Source organism: Pleurodeles waltl, chromosome 2_2, assembly GCF_031143425.1.
Source record: "Pleurodeles waltl isolate 20211129_DDA chromosome 2_2, aPleWal1.hap1.20221129, whole genome shotgun sequence".
Lineage (NCBI taxonomy): Eukaryota > Metazoa > Chordata > Amphibia > Caudata > Salamandridae > Pleurodeles > Pleurodeles waltl.
Genome location: NC_090439.1, coordinates 149892213 through 149915634, shown reverse-complemented (window position 1 = coordinate 149915634; position 23422 = coordinate 149892213). Strand labels below are relative to the sequence as shown.

The 23422-nt window shown below is 43.2% G+C and overlaps 1 protein-coding gene across 2 annotated transcripts in view; it reads left to right on the top strand.

Moving 5' to 3' along the window:
• MOCOS (molybdenum cofactor sulfurase) overlaps positions 1-23422 on the top strand; it is a 2173869-nt gene that overhangs the window by 1440369 nt on the left and 710078 nt on the right. For both annotated transcript variants that reach the window (XM_069219520.1, XM_069219521.1), the window contains exon 6: positions 22707-22906. In XM_069219520.1, coding sequence (XP_069075621.1) covers positions 22707-22906 — 200 coding nt within the window. The remainder of the gene's footprint in view (positions 1-22706; positions 22907-23422) is intronic.

Genomic DNA, 23422 nt, shown 5'->3' with positions numbered 1-23422 from the left:
GTACAATATCTCCAGGCCAAGATTCAGGCCATATTGGATTGGACTGCTCCTACAACCAAGACCCAGACCAGGGTCTAACGTGGTCTGACTGGGTACTATAGAAGATGTATTCAGAACTATAAGACCATTGTGGCTCCCCTGTCAGAACTCACTTCTAATTCAGTGGCCAAAGAAAGCCATGTGGGACCAAGAGTGTCAGAAGGCCTTTTACACTCTGAAACAGGCTATATGTTCATCACCAGTGTTACTGGCCCCTATCTACACAAAGGAATTTGTGGTTCAGACAGATGCTTCAGAATAAGGGATTGGGGTAGTGTTGATAGAGATAAATGAGGAGGGCCTTGATCAGCCATTTGCCTTCATTAGCAGGAAACTTCTCCTCAGAGAACAATGGTGGAGTGTCATTGAGAGGTAAGCCTTTGCTGTGGTTTGGTCCCTGAAAAATCAGAGACAATGCCTGTTTGGTACTCACTTCCGCCATCAAACAGACCACAGACCTCCCAGGTGGCTCATGTAGATGAGGAGGAAGAATGCAAAGCTATTAAGGTGGGCCATCTCTCTAGAGGGGATGGACTTTACAGTGGAACACAGACCTGGGGTAGCCCATGCCATTGTGGATGGACTTTGTAGGTTTTTCCACTCAGCTGATGAGGACTATAAGTGTGCAATTTAGTTACCCGTCACCTTTTGTTTGGGAAGGCATGTGAGAAAGCCAACCTTTTAGCCCTGTTCGCCACCATTTTTGTGATTGGTACTGGTGGTACTGACTCTGACTGTGCCCTGGGCTCTGCTAACCAGGTCCAAGGCCACAGCTCTGATTAAAAAGGTATATGCTAATTAGATATAATTACAATTGGCAATGACAGACCTCTGTAAGTTTCTAGTATTTAATAAGGCAAGTGGATTCAAACTACCAAAGAGTCCCTAGTATATAATGGGAACAGGAAGGTTTGGAGGCCCAGTAGATTTCCTGCGCTGGAATGTGCATTGCTGTGTTGCCTGCTGTCATTTTTAAAGGCAGCCCTGCCTTGCAGACTGTCTTAAGAAGAAAATTATATGCAACTTCGACTTTGGAATTAAAGGTACTTCCAAAGTAGAAATCTACCTTATTGTTACATATCTGTGACCTCTAAGGTCTCCCCTAGGTGTCCCTGGTGTGGGTGCCATATAACTATAAGCAGGGACATTATAAAAGATGTTTTATATGCCATGGAGAGGGAAAAACCACTCATTTTGTTTTTCCTCATTGTAGATGCTTAGCTCCATAGGCTAAGATTGGAACATTTTAATAATGTATACATATTGCTAGGAAGGAGCTTGTAATATCATTCAAAGAAATAAAAGATTGATAATGATAAATCCAACAACTTACCACTGTTGAATTGATCATACTTATGAAAGAATAGAAGTTATAGGACTTTCTTTTCTGTGAGACATAATTTAGCCTTCTAGCAACCTCTCCTGATTGGTCAGCCCTAACAGACTTAGCCAAGCTGCTTTGATGAGGTGATTAGTGGCCTGCAAAGAGCAGAGATTATCTGGTGCTGCAGCTTAGAGTACAGGCCAAGAAGGGGGATGGGTAAATCAAACTGGGTTTCAAAGAGAACAGGACAGAAATGAACGCCAGCCAGTCCCTCTTCTTGTACCCCAGTCAGCTGGCATTCTCAAGAATGGAATTTGTAGAAGGTGCAGTGGGGGGGTTAATGGAAATGAGCCACACCAATGAGCTGGTTTAGCGAGGTCTTGCTCTCCTAGAGAGGAATATTCCAGTATGAATTTTTAAAGTGCAGTGCTTTGTAGGACAAGAATATGCCAGACTTTGAAGGAAGCTGTCATGCTTTAGGATGGCACCCTGTACCTCATTGGACAGGGGAGCCCCACTGCTTGTCATCCCAGATCACTGAAAACATATGTGAGAGCGGCATAGCAACTCAGGTCTGCTGACTAAAACTACAAAGAGAGGAGGTACTGCCCTGCTAGGACCCGGGTCTACACCCCAAAGGATTGCACTCTGAAGGACTATCCAGCTGCACTCTGGGAATGACAGCCCCGAGGACTTTGCCTTGCTTCCAAATGGAGTAGGGAGTGGACTCCCTGAAAGGAACAGGTTAACAGAGCTTCCCTGCACCATTTCAGTGAAGGCATCCCCAGCCTAGAGTGCGTACAGTCGATTTTTAAGGAATTGGGCAGGTGCATTGTGGGAATTAGAGGCCCAAGCTTCAAAGGACAATATCAGATCTTATAGACCCTTGGATTTGTGTTTTAGATGCTTTGAACCCTCAAGTGGAACTTCAGGACGATGATCCAGAAGTTTGGAGAAGTTTGGTGAAAAGGTCCATAAGTGAAACGGCCCTACGTCGGGTCAAGCTGGCTATCTTCAACCACGACCCAGCCTGAACATCAGGATGGTACCTTGAAGGCTCCGGAGCTCCAGCCTTCCAGGATTTGACCGGGGCCTCGTGGAGGAGCAATACAACAATGTCACATCAAAATCGGCTTGCTGGAGAGAACCGCACAACATTGAGAGAAAGAGTTAAAAAAAAGACTAACTCTGAAGGTAAAACTTTGTCTGAGGCCTCCCGCTCAGTGTATCAGAGCAGGGCTCCATCACAGTCGGACTCAAATTGTGACTTGGTCCGTGTCAAGCCCAACCAGATGTTCCCGGTTGGCGCTATTGTTTTTTATTTTTTTAACTCTTTTATTAACATCAAGGCATGTATACGCGGCACACATCAATGCATATCTAGTGGGGACTTTTGTATCAAAGCTTAAGGCATAGCTGATATGACAACAAATTACAGGTAGAAGATCATTTCTGCCCCCTTCCCCTGAGACCCACAGCTGACTTAAAAAGAGCTTTTCAGGTCAGCCATCATATACAATGGCGGGAGTGTCACATAGGTTACCGCTACAGTTATTTCAAGACCCCCAAACTTTATTCCATTTTTGTGGGCATCCCCAATCCTTGTAGGTCACCTTCTCTACCAATCCATGTCTTTTTCTCATTTGTGCAATAGGGGTGGTTGTATTTTGTGGGTACACTAGCACATTCAAGAGCTCAATTACAATAAGGTGCTGTTGCTTGCACATTCATAGATATTTGGGTATATTTATTGCATCCTTCAATATCAAGTTTGCAATAACCAATGCTTGTTAAATGTCTCATTTATTAGAAGCAATGCTTGTGGATTATACACATAGTATTCTACCTGCTAAGCTAATGCCAACTGTAACTACTAAAACATGTGCTCTTCCCCATGTGATCTGCGTGGAACATGTGCCAGAATCTGGAGGATAATTGCTAATTTCCTTAACAAGTAACCACCTGCCTTTCCACTTGCTCCAACTGTAACTGCCAAAACATATGCTCTCCACAATGTGATATGTATTAAACATGTGCCATAACCCGGAGGATAATTGCTAATTTCATTAACAAGCAGTCAGCTGCCAAAAGCTTGGCTTCGTACCTATTGGTCTGCTCATCTGTTTCCAGTGAAGTCAAGTTCCTTGGCCTCCAGCCTGCCTTCAGTCTAGTTCCAACAATCATCACCCTCCGGTCGGCTTCCTGCAGAGTCCCAGTTATCCTCTTCTGTCTTCTGCCTACAATCCCATATTTCCTGTAAAAGAGAGAAAATAAGGTGAAAAAAACAGTTTAGGTTTTCCTGAATTGTTCAAGCAAGTAACTCCATTGCAAGGTAAAGAAAGATTAATCGCTTAAATAAAACAAAACAGAGCTCTGTCGTTTGAATAATTTATGAGAATAAGAACTAACGTCATTTATAGTTTGGGTGGGAATCCAAGATACCATTTCCTGTAAAAAGCTCTCCCCTGAGTATTAGGAGATCTGAAAGAGAGCAAGTTTATTAAAACTATTTTTGGCAAGAGATTACACCAGAACACAAAGAAGCCTTTTAAATCTTGATTAGAAACGTTACTATGGTGTTAAATTTCCTCTGAACAAACAGGCTTCTTCTATTCACTGGTAATCCATAGATGATAGTCTCCTTTTTCGCACTCCTACTTACCCTCCATTCATTTTGGATGTTCTTGTCGTTTTGACATGGACTTTTATGCTCAATCTTGTGAGTGTTCCACCTATGTCTTATGGTTCTGTATGTTGTATGATGGATTCACGCATGCCTGAACCACGCATGCCTTAAGAATGCAGTCACAACAACAACCTAATCTTTACCATGCATACCTTTGCCACGCATGTTTTTGTGACAAATTTAGTTGTAAAAGCATAGTTGGTAAAGAAAGATGTATTGTAAATTGTCCCCTGCCATGCCCCCTTACACCTGATTCCATACTCCACCCCTTCCAAGCCCTTAAAACTGCCCCTTTGTACCTCCTGCCCTGAGCCCTACCCCTATGCCCTGAGCCCTAAAAGTAACCCCGCCCTGTCCTAAGAATTACCCCGACCCCCTCACCCCTGCCCTCAACCCTAAAACCTACCCCACCCTGTCTTAAAAATTACCCCGACCCCCTGCCCTAAAGTCTAAAACCTACCCCACACTCTCCTGAAACCTACCTGAACCCGCCCGAACCTTAAAACCTACACCTCCCTGTCCTAAAAACTACCCCAACCCCACCCCTGTCCTGAACTCTAAAACCTACCCAGCCCTATCCTAAAAACTACACCAACCACTTCCCCCACCCTGAACCCTAAAACCTATCCTGCTCTGTCCTAAAAACTACCCGAGCCTCCCGCCCTGAAGCCTAATACCTACCCTCCCTGTCCTAAAAGTTACCCTAACCCCACACCCACCCTGAACCCTAAAACCAACGCTGCCCTATCCTAAAAACTACCCAGACCCCCTGCCATGCCTTGAACCCTAAAACCTACCTGCCCTGTCCTAAAAACTACACCACCCCCACCCTGAATCCTAAAACCTGTCCTGCTCTGTCCTAAAAACAACCCTATCCCACGGCCCTGAAGCCTAAAACCTACACTGTCCTTTCCTAAACACGACCCTGACCCCCCACCCCTGCCCTGAGCCCTAAAACCTAACCTGGCCTGTCCTAAAAATTACCCTGACCCTCCGCCCCCACCCTGAATCTGAAACCTACAAACTCCTGTCCTAAAAACTATCCTGACCCCCTCCTTGAGCCCTAAAAACCTACCCCACCCTGTCTTAAAACTCCCCCATCCCCCCGCCCTGAACCCTAAAACCTACCCCTGTCCTAAAAACTACCCCGACCCCTCACCCTAAAAGTTATTCTGTCCTGTCCTAAAAACGTATTCAACCACCACCCTAAACCCTAAAACCTACGCCTCCCTGTCCTAAAAATTACCCCGTCCTGAACCCACAAAACCAACCTTGCACTGTCCTAAAAACTACCCTGACCTCCCGCCCCCGCCCTGAACCCTAAAGCCTACCCCACCCTGATCTAAAAACTACCCCAACCTCCTATCTCCACCCTGAACCCTAAAACTTTCCCCGTCCTGTCCTAAAACGTCCCCCACCCACCCGAGCCCAACTTACCCAGCCACTGCATCCTCTCCCTGCTGTTCCCGCTGTGTCCCTGAACCACACCTTGCATGGTTCAGACACATGCATGGTTCAGAAAAACGTGGTAATGGTTGCAAGGTTACGGAGCATACTAAAGGCCATTGCCCAGTTCTGTGTAGTCTATCTCTGCAGTTGCCTACATTGAAAGTGAATCTTATCTAGGTTAATAATAAATGACCTCTGCAAATAAACAGTTTTTCTGCACTTGAGTCCTTTCTCATTATGTTAAATGTTTCTACATTTCTTAGCATACAGATATCCTGCCAGTATATTCTTACTATTATAATAATTTCATTCAGTACACCAATCCCTGATTTTAATATTCTGCCTCTTACATAATATCCTTTTCTTGCTTGAAAATATCCCATGGACCAAAGAGTTTATCAGTGTCTACTGTAGTAGACAGCAATCAGGCTTAATTTAGGAGAAATGTGTAAAGCATTTATTAGTACCAAAACAGTTAACAAGTAGAAAACACAACACTATAAAAATCTCACTCTAATTTATGAAAGTAGAGTGAAATGCAATGAGCAAATGGACACCAATATGACAATATTCAGATGTAGGGAACTGGAGATATGATTTTTAGACATCTTAGCAGTAATTCTGCATTTCTCTTTGACACAGATTTTCAGTTAATAACACAATTGTGCCTGCTTGCATAATTAAGAGCAATTTTGGGGAAAAAATCCTACTGTGAGAGCAAATTTAGCAGCTTGGTCTCGCAATTCATGTTCTGTTGCATTTAGCAGTATTTCTTAGTGTAAAAAGTATCACCCTCTGGCAAGCCAGTTCTGAAACAGGTTATCTGCCCCCATCTGCCCTCCCCCTCCTCCTGGGATTGACATCCTGACTACCTTGACAATGGAATGGGCAGGCCTAGGTATGAGTTACATCTGTCTTTGACAGCGGTTGCCCCTTTCAAGCTTGTGCAGTTGATGGGCACAACCCCAGACCTTCCTGACAGGAGGAAGTCACACCTACTCCCGCCCAAGGCCTTTTGTTCCCTTTCCTGAGAAACTATTCTCATCTTCTCACAGGGGCAGCAGGCTGCCAAACAGCAGTTTGGGATTAACTCTGCCCTGAAAAGGCTACAAGAGAACCTGGGTGGAAGAATAGTGACTTTCTAAAGCATCTATTTCTGAAAAAGACAAAATTCCACTTTAGCAATAAGTTGGATTTTGTTTAACTCCAAAAATTAGTGTTTGAAGTTATTTTCAAGCAATTATCAATCTGAAGATAGCTTTACTAGATGTAGTAGTAGTAGTAGTACAAAGTCTTTATTCGACTTTCAACAAGTCACAAAAGTAACAATATTTTACATTTTAATATACAATACAATATACAATATACAATAAATAAATACAATAAATAGGCTAAAATCTTAATGGTTTACAATAATAATAAAAGGTCTAAAATAGTTCAGGTTATATTGCTAACCCCATGCGCTTTCTTGTGCTTAGTATGGAGCATAAAAAATTGGCCAAGGTTCCACACATCTCTATGGATGATAGAACCTGGAGGCTAGCGTACGCAGTACGACACTGAGGGAGGTTGATTAGCCTTAAGAGAGGGGCTACTAGGCGCTTTCTTTGCTTGGCGTACAGTTTGCAAAATGAAACCACATGGATTGTGGTTTGTAGTGACTTTGCGTCACAGGGGCAGGCCTTCAAGGTGGTGCTCCAATCATTCATGGTTGGGAAGGTTACTAGTCGATGGAATGTATCCAGCCTCAGTCTGGTGAGCACAAAACGATGACGGGGGTTTATCACGTTCATCAGATAAGGCTGGATAGCCTCCGTTGACAGGATTATTTGATTATGAATGACAGTGGGCTTTTTTGATTCAGCCTCCCATCGTAAGTCTTCTAAGTATTTTAATGCCAAAGCGCTCAGGTCCTTCCTAGAGATTGTTTCCAGAAGAGCTGGATTTGTGTAAAAAGCTTTATTGCCCATGTTTAAAAAAAAAGTCATAATGTATTTTAGCCAAGGCACCCTTGTTGCGTATATAGATTCCATACAGTCGGTCAAAATGGCCTTATTTAGTTCAGTATGTTCCGAGGTCCAGATTTTGTGCCATAACAGTAAGGGTTGAATCTTTATCAAATCGGTAATAAAAGGGGATCCCAGTTCTGAATGAATTATGTAAGATGATGTACCTTTTGGAACCATCAGTAAATATCTTAAAAAGTTGTTTTCAACCGTCTGTACTAGGTTACAATCAGTATGTCCCCAGATGCCGGACCCGTACGTGACTGCTGGGATGCACTTTGCTTTGTAAATTTTTATCATGTTTGGCAGAGTAATCCCCCCTATTCTTTTAGAAAAAAACCTTATGGCCATCGTTGTTTTTATAAGCTGGGCTTTTTTTGACTTCCTACAATTGGCCCAAGAGCCCTGATTGTCAAACATTAAGCCCAGATAGGAAAAGGAACGCGCAGTTTCTACTCTCCCCTCCGCAGTTGTAATGTTGTAGGATTTTCCGCGTTTCCCACCACAATTCATAATGAATGTTTTTGAGTGATTGACAGTGAGACCCAGTTGTGACATGAATGTGATACAGGTAGTTAATAATTTTTGTAAGGCTAGCGGAGTCCTGACCATTAGAACTGCATCATCTGCATAAAGTAGGACCGGGACAGCGCGATTGCCTATTTGGGGTAGATCGTTGCAGTTAGTAGCCAACACGTTTTCTAGGTTGTTTATATACATCGAGAATAGGAATGGGGCGAGGACACAGCCCTGGCACACACCTCTAAATATGCCAAAAGGGCGAGTACTCTCCCCCTTTAGGCCATACCTCACTCTTGCTCTGCACCCTGAATACATGTCTCGTATAAACTGGATTATAGCTGGTTCTACCCCCAAGCTGGTTAAAATGTCCCATAAGTTGTCGTGTAGTACACAGTCAAATGCTGATGATAGGTCAATAAAAGCCAGGTGCAGATTACCTTCTTTGATCCTTGTATATTTTCCTATAATAATACTTAGATTCAGGCTTTGTTCCACTGTCCCAATGCCTTTCCGAAATCCATATTGGACAGGGGATAAGACTCTTTTTTCTTCTGCCCATGTTTGCAATCTGTTCAAGATAATTCTCCCTGCTAGTTTAGCTGTTGAATCCAGCAGAGAGATGGGTCTATAACAGGCTGGGTTGAGACGGTCACCTTTTTTATATATAGGAATTATATTAGAATCTCGCCAAGATGGTAGGGGACCTTGGGTGCAAATGTCCCTTAGTGACTGCGTTAGTACAGGGCCCCATAGGTGGATGTTGGCCTTGTATATATCTATCGGGACGCCATCGGGGCCCGGAGCTTTTCCTGATTTGCTTAGAGATATGGCTTCCTCTACCTCCTCAAGGCTAAATTGTGGGGTTATTAACAGGCGTGTGCCTTCCTGTAGGGCTTGATCATATACGGACAGTGTAGGGTTCTCTACGCTGGCTCGCGCATATATTTTGAAAAAGTGTGCTATCCAGTCTTCTTCGGATATCGCTATTTCCATTCTGGGGGGGTCTCTATCCCCAAGCATAGGTGAGTTAATGGTTTTCCAAAAAAGAATATTATCTTTTGTGCGGCTAGCTGTATGAAGAGTTTCCCACAAGGTTCTTTTTAGGGACATTTTCCTTCCCTTCATTGCTGCTTTATATTCTTGTCTACACTTACGTATCTCGGATGAAGATCTTTTTGGGGCTTTTAAAGCTTTTTTCAGTTTCTTATGTGCTTGTGAACAATTATAATCAAACCAACCGGTGGCCCTTTTTTTTCCCTGGTTACCCCTTCTGGTGGTTAGGGCTTTCTTTATAGATTGCATGATCAATATAAAGGCGTTCAAACGTCGCCCTGGGTCTATGTTCTCACTTAAACAGTCTGCGAAAGCGTACTTGCAGTTAATTATTAGCTGTTTGAGGAGGAAGTCGGGGTCGATCTGTGACCATTTCAGGATGTATTCGTTATGCGGCGTTAACTCAGTATCATCTAACGGGGTGGGCCTGTCATCTCTATCAGGTGTTATGGGGGTTACTAGGAGGTTAAGGCTCTGGGGGTAGTGATCGCTAATTGCGATGTCATGCAGGTTATATTTCTTGAGGTAGTGTGAGAAATGGGTTGACATTAAGACATAATCAATCACAGTATTTGCACCCCTTCCATTGTATGTTGGATTAAACTTTGATTCAGCAGTGTGTAATTCATTTGCAAAGGATAAATTATGGGTTTGTGCGAGTAAGTTTAATGCGTCTCCTTGGGTGTTATGTGCAAAATGGAGACTTAAGCCAACGCCCTCAGAATCCCAGCCACAAACCTTATCTGAAGTTTCTTTACAGGGGTGGACGTTGAAGTCACCTCCCCAGATCATGAAGATCTCCCGGCTGTTATTGGTGCTTGTTATTTTTTTAAGGTCATTACCCATCTCCGTTAGAATGTTGACAAACTCTCCTGGGATTGCATTATTATAAAAGTTAATGAGGACTAGGTGAGTCTTATGATCCAAGATTCCCTCTATCATTTGATAGTATAGGCTCGTGAATTTCATCTCTAAGTTTTGTAGTCGTAGCTTGTTAGAGATGTATGTGCATAGACCCCCTTTTGGTCTGCCGTGACTAGACGGAGCAGCTGGTGAGTGAAATGTTTTATAACCATTAATGTGAAGGGGGCTCGTCGTCCACGTCTCTTGGAGACATATGCATGAATATTTTTCTATAAAGTTCACCCAGGCCTCATTCCCTAATTTATTATTTAGACCTGCAATGTTCCAGAATAGTATAGCAATCTCTGCTTTCTGTTTAGAGATACCTTGCTGGTCCACTGGTGTACCGACAGATGTGAAGTCATCTGATGACTGGGGTGAAATTCTGTGGGCACTGTTTTGGGTTGGGTAAATATGAGGGCTGTTTACTATGGAATCTGTTATATGTGATGTTTGTCCTTCGTTTGAGGCCCGCCCTGATTTGTGTTCTATCTGGGATTGTTCTTCTGGAGCTGTCTGATTCTTATTAAGTCAATCAGTATCTTCTAGGGCCGTGAGGGTATAAAATCTGTTGCGCCCTGTTGGAAAATCTGGTGTGTTAGAAAGTACCCTTGCTGGTTGTGGGCCTATGGGGTTACGTCCCTCTGGGCTTTGGTAAAAGAAGCCTAAGGGTAGTAGTGAGATACCTTGTGAAGTAATCTGTTTGGCTCCTAGATTGTGGATGATTTCGTCCACTAAATTTGGTGACCTAAATGAAAGTACCACACAATCGCCTTCCAGCACTTTCCTGCTGCTACTTATCCTCTTAATTCTCCTGACCATTTTTATGTTTTCAAAGAGGGGCCCCTCCATTCCTAAGCCCAAACGGACACCTATCCAATTGAGGGCCTTATTTCTCAGAGCTATCCATGATTCTGTCTGTTGGTCATTTAGAGATGGAACGTTGGCCAGAATTACTACGTATGGAGTAGCCTCTGGAGGGAGGTGTAATAGATCACTTGGGCGATAACGTGTATTTGGGGATTCAAATCTACTTTGTATATTCCTCCCTGGGTTTACATGAGGGTAGGAGTTCATTGTCCTCAATGTGCTATTGTCTGTTCTCTTAGTTAGTCTTGGTTTTGAAACTACTTGATCAAGCAAGGGAAGTTGAGCTGTGGCAGTAGGGAATACAGGCCTGAGAGTTGGGTGCGAGTTGGATACTTGTGCCTGCGTTGATGTCTTTCTCAGGGGTTCTGTGTTCGGGTGTGTATCTTTTGCCCTGTTTTGCGGGAGAGATTGGGTATTGTTTCCCTGAGCTGGGATTGGAGATGGAGTATTAGGATCCTTTAGTATGTAATGTGTATCTGTTTGTTGTATGGCCTCTATTAGTCCTAGTCCTGCCTCGAGTTTATTCTCCATTCCCTTTAATCGCTCCAGCATGGAGTCAAGGGTGAGTTCTATGGATGATTTCAAAGTGTTTACTAGGTCATTAAGGTTTATAAGAAGTGATCTAGTCGTATCTCCTACATTGTTTATAGGTTTCTTCCTGACTGAATTCTTAGGTAGTTTTGTAGCTGGGGTGATTGTTGTACCTGTCGCTGGGGGTTTCATAGGGTTCTTATCCTCCAAGCCCACCTCTGGTTTCCTTGGTCGTTTGGCCACGGGAGAAGTATCATCCAAGAAGGAGATTAAATTAGAGGTGTCTTTAATACATCCGTTAATATATCTTGGTTCTATATGCTCGTCGCCTTGTTTACTCTGCGGGGGGTTGTTAGTTAGTTCCACGGAAACTAATGATTCAAGGGAGTGGTCTTTAGACCCCATCATTTTCTCTTCCACAGTGGCGATTTGCTTGTCTATCATGCCCATCGCCCCTGAGATATATTTTAATATAGATGTGCTGTCTTTTAAATTTGTTGTGTTATGTGTTTTGGAATGCTTCCTTTTACCCATGTTTTATGGTTACAGGAGACCCTTCCTAATAGAATAAGAGGGGGGAGAATAGGGGTGGCTTAACCCTCCTTCGGTAGGTCCACTTGTAGGGCGGGAACGTATCTGAGCTGCTCGATCAGACTAGACTTCTTTCTGGGTCTTTCTACTAGATGTAATAAAATAACCCAGTTTTTGCCTATGGCACAGCTAGCCTGGCTACATGAAACAAAGGTTTTGAGGCCTTTTTCACTGTACAGGTATGTAAAAACGTGAAATCTATATGTTCTACTCTTAAATACTATGTACCCTGCTAAGGGGCTTGCACAGTCAACGTTTGGGATGACTTACTACTTCTTAAATGGAAAATTTATGCCTAGATAATAGGTGATTTTGACAGGCCAAAATTGCAATATTAGAACTGCCCAGCAAGGCCGCTATGGCAGACGTAAAGTACTGTTTTACGTGGTTACTTTAGTGGTGGCACAATAAGTGCTGCAAACCATTAGTGACATTTCACTTGCAGGTTCTGTGCACATATTTACCAGATACTAGGACCCATATTGATTTTGTTTTACGCAAATCAGCGCAAGCGCAGATTTGCATCAAAAAGTTTACCACCGGCTAACGCTATTCCAATGCGCCAGCCAGGCGCCTTATTTATGGAATGATCTTAGCCGGCGCAGGGGCCTGGTTAGCATCAGCATAAATTACTCTAACCGGGCAGCGGAGGCGTAGGGAAGAATGGGGGTTGTGCGTCAAAGAATGGTGCAAGTCAGGTTAGAGTCAAAAATATTGACTCAAACCTGACTAGCATCATTTTTTGACGAACAGACCCCATGGAAATGACTCCTGTCTTAGCAAAGACAGGAGTCATGCCCCCATGCCCAATGCCATGCCCAGGGTACTTCTGTCCCCTATTCATGGCCATTGGGCACAATGGCATGTAGGGGGCCCAAAGTTAGGCCCCCCATGCCACTTTACAAAATAAATAAAAAATACTTACCTCTACTTACCGTAGATAGGTCCCCCCATCCATGGGTGTCCTCCAGGGGTGGGCGAGGGTGGCAGGGGGTGTCAGAGACCATGGAAATGAGCCCACAGGTCCCTTAAAGCCCGCCCTGACCCAGTCGTTAGAAAATTACTCTAAACTGGTTTAGAGTCATTTTTAAGGCCCCCCCCTCCCGTGTGTCATTTTTGCACAGGAGTAGAAATAAGGTCGAAAGGCCTTAGAGTCATTTTTTGCCCTGGAATGCCTACCTTGCATCTCATTAACGCAAGGTAGGTTTCCACGGTAAAAAAATGACTTAGACTCCATAAATTTGGCGCTAGACGGGTCTAGTGCCAAAGTATAAATATGGAGTTAAGTTTGCACCAGATTTGGATTTTAAAAAAATGACACAAATCCGGCGCAAACAGAGTATAAGTATGCCTCCAGGTACTTAAAGATGAGTTAAATGTTCCAATCAGGGATTCTAACAACTTCGACAAATTTTTATGGGCCAGATCACATGCATTTTGGGCCTGGTTAGAGGGGTCACAGTGTACAGAATTAAAAAACAAACAGCACATGTCCAAAGTAATGGGGGTTCATCATGCAAAAAGAGGCATTTTCCTACATTTATGAACTATCACTTCCAATAAATGATACCTAATGCAGTGATATAATCTCTTGTACTAAAGCAAAATGTCCCAGGGTTATAAAGAACTAATCTTTTCATAATTTTGAAGTCTTTATCCTATGCAAACATGATATTTGTTACATGTCAGGTATGTTAATAGCTCGGCTGGACTCATGGGCAGACTCTCAGAGCCAAGCCAGATGCTTTACACAGCTCTGTTCCTGCTCTATCAATTTGTTGGCTCACCCATGCTGAAGCAGGTGTCTTAACTAGAATTAATTAATTATTGTTAATGTATTTTTATTAATGAGTTTATGTAGAAAATTAAATAACGTAGAAAATGAATGCACGCATTTGAAAATGTGACCTCGAAGAATGGCCACCACTGTTCACGAAATGTACTAATTGATGATTAAATATTGAAATGTATTGGACTAATGTAGTAATATGCCATATTAAGGGTTATGAAGTGTGTTCTAACTTGATTAATTATGGGCCTTAACTTACCGAGTGTCTTGGCCTATTTTGCCAGAAATCATGCAGGAGCTGTATTTCTTAGCGTTTAATAGAATGCTGACAGAGTGAACTAAACTGTGAAATGTCCATTGCCTTGTTAAAAGTGCTTAACAGAAGCTTTCTGTGAGAACCGGCTAATATAAGATGATGTTCCTGCTAATGTAACAAATCCTGTGTAATGTGTGTGAGATGTACTTTCCCAGGACGTGAACAATGAAGACACTGAGCTGAAGATGAAACAAAATTGTTACCTGACGAGCAGGATGATGGGGACATTGTAAAGTGAACCAATCAACTTTGTGTGAAGAGCAAAATATTAGAAGTCATGGATTTGGTATAGAAATATTATTGGGTAGAGTATAAACATACTATTAGCTGACCAATGGGGAATTAGGGGATAAATTAGGTGACTTTGATATAACAACGCAACAGAGGAAAATTAGGCAGACTGGAGACCAGAGACCAGAGATTTAGAGTGACTTTGGGAGAATAAGAGACTGTAGAGGAGAGATTTGAGATTCTGTAATTGGGCTCTTCTCTCTGACTGAGAGCCTAATGCTTTGCTGATCGATTGATGACCTGAGGACGAAGACTGATTCTGCTTGCTGACCCATACCGTGGATAGGTAGCTATGACAACGTGACTGTTATGCATTTTATGGCTTTTCTATCTAGGTACCAACTGCGCTGTTTTGATAGATGTTTTTCTAAATTTGTGTTCTAACTTGTTTTGCATGAAGCCCAACATGCTGATGCCAATCTGATGTTAGTTGAGCGCACTCAAACTTAACTGACGAATACGGGGACTAATGATTGACGGGTTATCTTGCTGAATTCTATGTACACCATATATTTATTGCAGCTAATCCTGCTATTGATCTTCACCGTAACTTCAGAATGTGTTGTGATTCAAGCTTTGATTGGATTGCGTTCCTGCCGCTGCTTTGGACAACCATTATTATTCTCATATGTGTTCCATTTGATTTTGAGATTAATCTACATGACTTTAGCATTGTTATTATAAGGGAAATAAACTTATTAAACTTTTACTAAGGTGTGGTTATTCATGATTGAAAGGTCATGGTGCATGACATTTACTGACTCCATTGATTATTGATTTATTGATTACTAATGATTATTGATTATTTTGAATTGATTATTTGTTCATCTACTGGAGCTATGGTGAGAACATCTTAAAGGACTCAAAAGGTTCATCGACCTATTTGCACCCCCTTGTAAGTTTACTTATTAAGGTCCAACGTGCCAACACCCATCTTAACAGAAACGCAAGAGATTCCTCCAAGTGATATGATAAACCAAAAGACTCCCTCGGGGGCAAGGACACATGTAATTCCATTTGCACCTGATGTGCACTGAAGGGGGGCTGGCAGCGAGGGATGGTGTTGGGGGAACAGTGGACGGGGGGCGAGAGAGAGAAGCACTTTGAAGTTCAAACAAAGGGCATATTACCTTCTTGAGTCCAGCGGTAAGGCATATGATGAAATAGTGTGAATGAAATACGGAACAGATTTCTCGTAATTTAAATTACGGATTGACTCGGCATCTAATATTTCCCGTCTGTTTTCAGTACTGCTTGTCCTGGCAGACGTCAGTTGATCAATTAGGGCGTTTACATTTATGCTACCTTTTGCAATTAGTCTGTGTCATTTCAATTTATTTTCTTTATGTGATGGACATTTAGGAAATTAACATCCAAATTACTTGTACCATTGTCTTGAATCCAATCTTCTCGGTTCCTGTAAAAATGGCATGTCCTTGAAATCTGTCTGGCATGGTGTCTGAAATGGATGCGTACAGTTCTTTACATAGGAGATAGACAGTGCCAGGAACCGCCTAGTCCTGGCACTTCTTAAAGTTAATGATTAATCTGAAGGAATAGTGTGAACATCAAAGACGAAACCTTTCTGAAAAATGGCCACTTTAATTATTGTAAGTAATAACGTAAGTGTTCCAGATACCTGAAGAGGAGGAGTACGTAATCCACTTAAAAGGAACTGGTAATTTGTCAGTGGCTACGGCTGTAATGTACTTTTGTGGTGATATTTTAAAGTGTTTTGTTTTTAAGTAGTACTGTAGAGAAAATGATCTTTAGAGTCTGATATAAATGCAATTTTTTCAAGACACACACGGAATACATGTTAACGTCACGGTAGTTTGAGTGCATAGTACAGCGTTACATGTGTCACTATTGTTGGTGAACGGACCAAACCCGACTGAGGTGGATATTCATGTGATCATGACAATGAGCCATGCATCTCCTCGGTTACTAGACCGTCCACTCCCGTCCATTGTTCCATTATTTGTTAATTTGTAGATACTGTTTTGATATGGAGAATAACACAAGGTTAAATCAAAGCCTTAACATGCTCATACAGATCACCTTGCAATATATGCCCATACCATCTATTCAAGGAGCTTCCAACCTGTTCTGTAATAAGAGCTACGTATGATGAATGAAAACCCATTCCGAGCTATTAAGATTATTAGTGTTGTAATAGTGACAACATCAGTTAAGATTACATGAGTGGCCTCCGTTTTCAAGTTTACAAGCAATGATCATCTCAGTTAATCAGAAACGCTTGCAAGCAGCAATGGAAAAAGGCTTTGCTAATGTGTAAGGCCTCTTTGTGGGTGATACATAACACCCATAGCTGCAGTGCCCCTGCTAATATGTCTCACCAATGCCTCATGATATATCACAAAAATATCGGCTTTAAATATATTTTGAAAATTCTGCCATTTTTCTCACAGCATCAACTAATGAGTTGTGAAAAATGTCTTCTGAAGTTTGGTATACATATAGTCATTCAACCTAGCAAAAGCCTCTATTACATAATTTTATATATATATATATATATATATATATATATATATATATATATATATATATATATATATAGGATAACAAGGAATTGTCCATCCCTGATGCAGGCACCAGCTGTGGAGCACGCCCTGAGTGGACTGATTTGTTTGCAATATATATAGATAGATTGCAAATATATGACGCGCTCCACAGCTGGTGCCTGCGTCAGAGATGGACCAGTTCCTCGTTATTATCTCCTTACCAGAAAAAAAAGAAACACAGCACTCCAGGAAGTCCAGTGTAATATTTAATGAAATCCAAAGCCACAAGCAATCATCACCGATATGTTTCGATATACAAGGTCTTGATCATATATATATAGCAGGGATTAACACTGTGACTTCTTCAGGCTGAGTTCCTGTGATTCTTGTTGGATTTATTGGCTGAGTCCTCACCAGACACCACGCGAGACCCCTGAGCAGGCAGCACGACATTTGCTGAATGGAACAAAAGTTAAAGAAACAAAGATTAAAATTTAGTTGCTGTTTATTTATTCCTTCTATAGAAACTAAACTTTTAAATCCCCAAACATCATTAAAAATTCTAAAGTTATAGTCATGCTTTTAATTTATTATTTATGCACGACCTTTATATTAATATACATTTAAATACTCTTTCTATACAAGGTGGCTCTACATTCCAACTGAAGAGCATAGAACTTCAGCTAAGAGTGCTTTAAAAACATTCAGCAAGTTCTCCTGGTGTAGGAGGCTGGCCTGGTTTGTAGTGGGTACCTTGGGTACTTACACCTTATACCAGGCCCAGTGATCCCCTATTAGTGAAATGTAGTGGTGTTCTCGCAGTGTAGGCTGATGGAGGTAGCTGTAGCAAAGCAGCTTAGGCTGAAATAGGAGACATGCAAAGCTCCTGCAATACCACTATAGTTACACAGTACTTATACACAATAAAAGACAATACTCAGTGTTACCGAAAATAAAGGTACTTTATTTTAGTGACACAAGGCCAAAAATATCTTAGAGGCAATACTCCTTCTGGAGGTAAGTATTATACACAATATATACACTAGATACCAAAAACAGGTAAGCAAATAGTCATTGGATAGTGCAAACAATAGAAAATAATATAGAATGCAATTGGAAGAAATAGGTCTGGGAGCAACACAAACCATATACTAAGAAAGTGGAATGTGAATCACAAATTCCCCCCTAGACAATTGTAGTGTGTAGAGGATCACTGGGAGTGTAAGAAAACCACAAAGGTGAGTACAATTCCCCACCACAGAACCCAGGAAAGTAGGAGTAAATACTGCAAGTTTCCTTATGACACACTACAAGTCGTGATTAGAGTTATTGCAAGAACAAAGCAAGATTGCAAGCAACAAATGGTGGATTCCTGAACCCTAAGACCTGTAAAGAGAGGAGACCAAGTCCAGAAGTCGCCAAAGATTCCAGGAAGGACAGGAGCCCCTGCCAACCTAGAAGATAGTGCAAAAGAGGAACCTGCAGATGGAAGAAGTCTGCAGAAGAGCAACAAAGAAGATGGCTGCGGGTTCCTGCATGATACAAAGGATATCCCATGTGGAGATGTTGGATGGAGGCGAGTTGTAGTGCTGGATTCACCCAACAAGCCTAGGTTCAGGCAATGTCGCGGATTGCGTCAAAATGGTGCTGCCTGGCTCAGGAGGGACCTGGTGGCCTCAACTCAGACTGAGGAGGCAGAACGGGCTCCCAACACTGGAGGGAACCCACAGATGATCAGACAGCACCCACGAAGGTTCCAGGACACCGGGACAAAGAAGGTGCAAATTGCAGTTGCTGAAGCACTACAAAAGAAGGGCCCACACTGCCAGAGACGAACTAAGTTGACCGTCGCAGGATAGAGTGCTGGCAACCTGCGCCAGGCTGTGCATGAAGGTTTCTTGCAAATAGGGCACAGAGGCCTAAGGAGGTGAAGATGACGCAGTGCACAGGGGTACTGTTGCAAACGGGGAAGGCAAGCTCTTACCGCCTCCAAATTTGCACAGCAGGACCTCAGGACAGTCTGTGTCAAAGGGGTCCACCACCTCTGTTCCAAGGAGCATGCTCATCGCCAGGAGAGGAGTCCAAGAGAACCGATCGTCATCTTAGAAGATGCCTGCTGGAGCAGGGAAGTGACTCTGTCACTCCACTGGAGATTTTTTCGGTCCTTCTGGTACAGGGTGAAGACAGGGGTGCCCAAGAGTGTGCACATCATGGAAACTGTTGCAGTTGCTGGCAGAAGCTAAAGTTGCAGAGTCAAAGTAGTCCTTCTGGATACTTTGTTGCAGTTACAGCGGGTCCTGGAGCAATCTGCGGTTGATCCGAGGTCAGAGGATGAAGCAGGACTTGCAGAGGATTCCTGGTGGAAACTTGCAAGCCAAATCTGAAGAGAAACACACAGGAGAGACCCTAAATAGTCCTCAGAGGGGGATTGGCTACCTAACCAGGTATGCACCTATCAGGAGGGGTCTCTGACGTCACCTGCTGGCACTGGCCACTCAGAGATCTCCAGAGTGTCCCCACACCTTGGAAAACAAGATGGCTAACGCCAAGGACACACTGGAGGAACTCTAGGCACCACCCCTGGGGTGGTGATGGACAGGGGAGTGGTCACTCCCCTTTCCTTTGTTCAGTTTCTTGCCAGAGCAGGGACTGGGGGTACCTGAACCGGTGTAGACTGGCTTATGCAAGGAGGGCAAAATCTGTGCCCTTCAAAGCATTTCCAGAGGCTCTGGGAAGCAGGCCCTCCCAAGCCTGTAGCCCCTATTTCCAAACAGAGAGGGTCTAACACCCTCCTCCTAAAGAAAATGCTTTGTTCTGCCTTCCTGGGACTGAGCTGCTTGGGACCCCAGTAGGGCAGAACCCTGTCTGTGAGGTGGCAGCAGCTGTAGCTGCAGTGCAAGTCTCAGAGATCTGGTTTTGCAGTCCTGGGGGTCCATGGTGGAGCCCCCAGGATGCATTGAATTGGCTCCCCAATACCAGATTTGGAATGGGGGACAATTCCATGATCTTGGACACCTTACATGGCCATATTCTGAGTTACCATTGTGAAGCTACATATAAGTATTGACGAAGTCTGGGGATTTGGCCCTGATAGCATGGGGGCAACCTTGCTAGTGCAAGGGTGCCCTCACACTTAGTAACTTTGCACCTAGCCTTTAATAAATGAAGGTTAGACATGTAGGTGACTTATTAGTCACTTAAGTGCAGTAAAAATAGCTGTGAAATAGTGTGGCAGTCCTGTGAAAGGATTTGTCTGAGCCCTTTATGGGTGGCAAAAGAAAGGCTGCAGCCCATAAGGATCTCCTGGAACCACAACGCACTGGGTACCTAGGTACCGTATACTAGGGTCTTATAAGTGGGGTCCAGTGTGCCAATTGGAAATGGTAATTGTCACTAAACTATAGTGACTAATTTGGAAGCAGATAGAGCATAAGCACTGAAGTTCTGGTTAGCAGAACTTCAGTGACACAGTTAAGCACTGCTGACAACACACACATAGGCCACAAACTATGAGCACTGGGGTCCTGGCTAGCAGGATCCCAGTGAGACAGGCAAAAACACTGACATATAGGGTTTTCACTATGAGTACTGGGGTCCTGGATAGCAGGATCCCTATGACACAGAAAAAAAACACAATGACACACACTCACAAACATGCCAAAAGTGGGGGTAACCATGGTAGAAAGAGGCTACTTTCTCACGCCTGGGACCATGAATTTAAAAAGCTAGAAAACTTACTGGGTTTTTTTCTGTTTCTGAGGGGAGCTGCTAAAGTCCCTGCAGCCCCCACAACATAAAAAATATGTTTTGTGTTGCCTCTGCATCTTCTTGGGGCACCACTAGTTACCAAATATACTTTCTTTAAATACCCTAGGGCACAGTGGAGGGCTCTTTGGCAGGAGCACTGAATAATAAATGTCAGCTCTCGCCGCTAATTTAGTATACATTTTTCCACTTATTTTGTAATGTTTTCTGGGTGCCCCTGTCCCACACAGGACTTCCACAGATTTATTTTTCATTGGTGGTTTTTGTTGTCCTTGTTCTTTGGGTCCCAAGCCCCCCATGGCCCCACCAACTCACTGCAAGCAGACCCATTTCAAATGGCTGCACAGGAGTCATGTTTAAAAAAAATCTTTTTTAGGGGTACCCATCTAGTGTACTCCACAGCATATTTCACGTTGGAACCAAAAGGTGAGCCCAAGGCCCCTGCGGCTCCACCGGCTCTCTGCAAGAGGCCCCAAATTATGGGGTTGCACAGGAGACAGCTTTTTTCATTCTTTTAGTTTATTCAGTGGTGCCCTCGTACCCACCCATGGCACCTAACAGCATATTTTACATTGGGGGCTCCAAGGGAAGCCCCAAGACCTCTACAAGCCTGCCATCTACCTTGCCTGCACCCATTAGGGTTGCAGCGGGAGTTGGCATTACTTTCGCCTGCAAGAGTAGTTTCTTCTCCCGCACGTCAGAAACAATTCTGTGTTATTTCCTGCCTGAGAATAGAAAAAGTTTTGTGCTCCCATCTGCTGGGAGCTGCTGTGTGCTCCCGCTGAGTGGGAGGACATTACATTTTCCCTGCTAGCACTCTTGGGCTGGGTAAAGACAGTGTCCAGGGTCTTGGGCTAACCCATTAATGAGGAATCCGTCCCTGGTGCCGTAGAATGGCTCTGGGAGGTGTTCTGGTACCACCCATTTTCAAAGTTGCAGCCCCAGTGGATTGGGTTCCTGCAGCCTTTTCAGCCTCAGGAAGGGGGCTGCATGCCCAATCTCCTTTTTAATAATGTCTGCACCAGGGGGATGGGGTCCCCACGCTTTTAAAGAATCGAAGGGGGGGTCCATGTACCCCTCCCCTTTGTTTTGTTTATGGGCCCCAGAGGATGTAGTCCCTGGGGCCTTTCCAGGCTCAGAGAGGGAGGTTGCACACCCACCTGCCCTTTATGATAATGTCCCCCATGGGGGGATGGGGTCCCTGCCACCTTATATATGCTTGGGAAGGGGGGTCACACACCCCCTCCCTTAACTCTTAATGGGTCCTGGCAGACCCCAGGGATTATTTGTTTTTATCTTAACGTGTTAACCTGTACTTGCTTTTAAAATATTTGTGCCATAGAGTTGTGGATCCTCTGCAAATTCACAACAAAATTCCTTTCATGCCTGGGTGGCTGGATTTAGAGTTTTCCTGTCTGACTGTCAGTGTAGTGTTATTCACAAGTATGTCACAGCATTGGCAGCTGGTCGACCAAATTTACAATTTCCTGATACTTAGGTGAGTACTTTTCACCCATAGGAGCTACGGTGGAAGTGCCATCACAAATATGGGTGCTACAAATATACCCCCACATTATCAGCTCCCACTTTTAAAATGTCCCTGATATGGTGGGGCTCTATGCCCTGCAATGAGGACAACCCCACACTTCGACTCTTCACATTTCTCTCTGCACAGTAACAAAATGTTCACAGTTTTCTATGAAAGATGCTCGTGATTTAAGAGACGGTTTTAAGAGACGAGGAATGGCCCCAAAAGTGGTACTGGTGGCTGCCTAGTCTTCCCGCCAATATTTCCCATAGCATGAAGGCCGCAATATAACTGTTCCCAATGGTGGGGCATTTGGAAGATCCACTACTGAGATCATCATGTGATGAGGGCATATTGGACTCCCACCTTTAAGTCCTGTGCTACATTGCCATGTTTTTCCTCCATTTACTATTGCATGCTTTTCAATTTAAGTTTGACCCCTTACGTAGCAGCCGGGTATCTAAAAATGCTAAGTACCCAAAGAATGTGTATAAACCATTTGTTCTTTTCTCCTGCAGGTGGAATGAAGAACATCCAGGAGCATACATTTGCTTTGGCGTGCTACACCTTCTCTGTTCTGTCTACTTTACGGTATGCTAATGGGGCTCCTGTAGTGCAGATGTACAGCAAGGCGGAGTTCAAGAATGCGGACATGCAAGGACCAATTATTAATTTCAACATGCTGGATGAAAACGGAGACATTATAGGCTACTCTCAGGTACAGTCTACAGCACTAAGCATTCCAAGGTCACTGTTCTGATAGAGCTTTGGTATTTTTGATTTGTGCTTGCTATGTATTCCATCCATGAGTTTATACATTAGGTATAGGTATACTTCAGCGTGGGGCTTGAAAGGCACAGCTTGACTGCTTCAAATCCTGTGGTTCTACTGGTTGAATTAATATAACACTGTTATTTCACCTAGCGTTACAACATATGTTCGTACTAAGCTGCTGTACAAGGCAGGTGTAGAATTCAGCATGCTGTAAAACTACTCAACAAAGGCTGCATAGTCTTAATTCCACCTTGTGTGCCTTTTTTTTATTTAATAATGCTTTATTGAATAAGTTAGCATACATTAGTACAATAAGATAAATATATTGTAACTAAAAAAGTCATAAAGATAAATTCTACCTATAAAAACAATTAATATACACAACCGGAATAGAACATTTTGCCACAGAATACTAGCTTTTTTGTTCTGTTTTAATAAAGAAAGAAAGAGAAGAGAGAGA